This window comes from Sinocyclocheilus grahami, unplaced genomic scaffold, assembly GCF_001515645.1.
Source record: "Sinocyclocheilus grahami isolate Dianchi unplaced genomic scaffold, SAMN03320097.WGS_v1.1 scaffold2414.1, whole genome shotgun sequence".
Lineage (NCBI taxonomy): Eukaryota > Metazoa > Chordata > Actinopteri > Cypriniformes > Cyprinidae > Sinocyclocheilus > Sinocyclocheilus grahami.
In genome coordinates, this window is record NW_015507593.1 from 30,874 (window position 1) to 31,635 (window position 762).

The 762-nt window shown below is 39.6% G+C and overlaps 1 protein-coding gene across 1 annotated transcript in view; it reads right to left on the reverse strand.

Annotated features, from left to right (window-relative positions):
- LOC107574963 (leukemia inhibitory factor receptor-like) overlaps positions 1-762 on the reverse strand; it is a gene marked incomplete at its 5' end in the record, with an annotated part of 9,140 nt that overhangs the window by 5,478 nt on the left and 2,900 nt on the right. Inside the window, one exon of the mRNA XM_016261378.1 lies at positions 12-222. Coding sequence (XP_016116864.1) covers positions 12-222 — 211 coding nt within the window. The remainder of the gene's footprint in view (positions 1-11; positions 223-762) is intronic.

Here is a 762-nt window from a genome sequence, read left to right on the forward strand (position 1 = left end):
AAAAAATTTACCCCTCCATTCGTCCATTTGCTCGATGGCTATACTGGAGACAGGAGACGATCCAGCACTGTTTAAAGCCCTGATGCTGATGTTATATGCAGAGTAAGACAGGATCAGGGTGAGAGATGAATCTTCAGAACTGAAACTGTCCCGATTGCTGGGTTCCCCGGATACTTTCCTCACTGTCACACTGTAGTTAGCCACAGCCTCACTGTTTGCATACTAGGAAAAAAAGGGATGATCATCCAAAAAAATAAAAAATCCTGATCCCTATCAGAATTTTTATTGCAGTTTGGAACCAATCTTAAAGGAATCTGGTAACACTTTAGAACACTGTTCCTTCACTAACGAATAACTACACAGGAACAAATGAGTAATGCAATGTTACCATTCTAATAACTAATATTAGCATGCAGTAATTCACGACTATCACGTTTCTGTTCAGTTTCGGTTTCCTTAGCCTGGACTTTTCGTTTGTAATTCCCTTCTTGCTTGTGTTTCCCTTTGTTCCAGTTTGTAGTTTGTTTCCACGGTTACAGTACTAATTACCCTCACCTGTGCCTTGTTTAGCCCTTTGTTATCCTATGTATATAAACCCCTGTGTTTCAGTAGTCTTTGTTGTTGCTGTCTTTCCATGCAGTGTGCGACGCTGTTGTTGAATTATTCTCTTCTGCGTCTTGCTGGATTACCTCATTTGTTTATTGAAAAAATTGCTTGTAAATAGATCTTTGCCTCTACTGCTCTTTCTCCTGGAACAAAAAA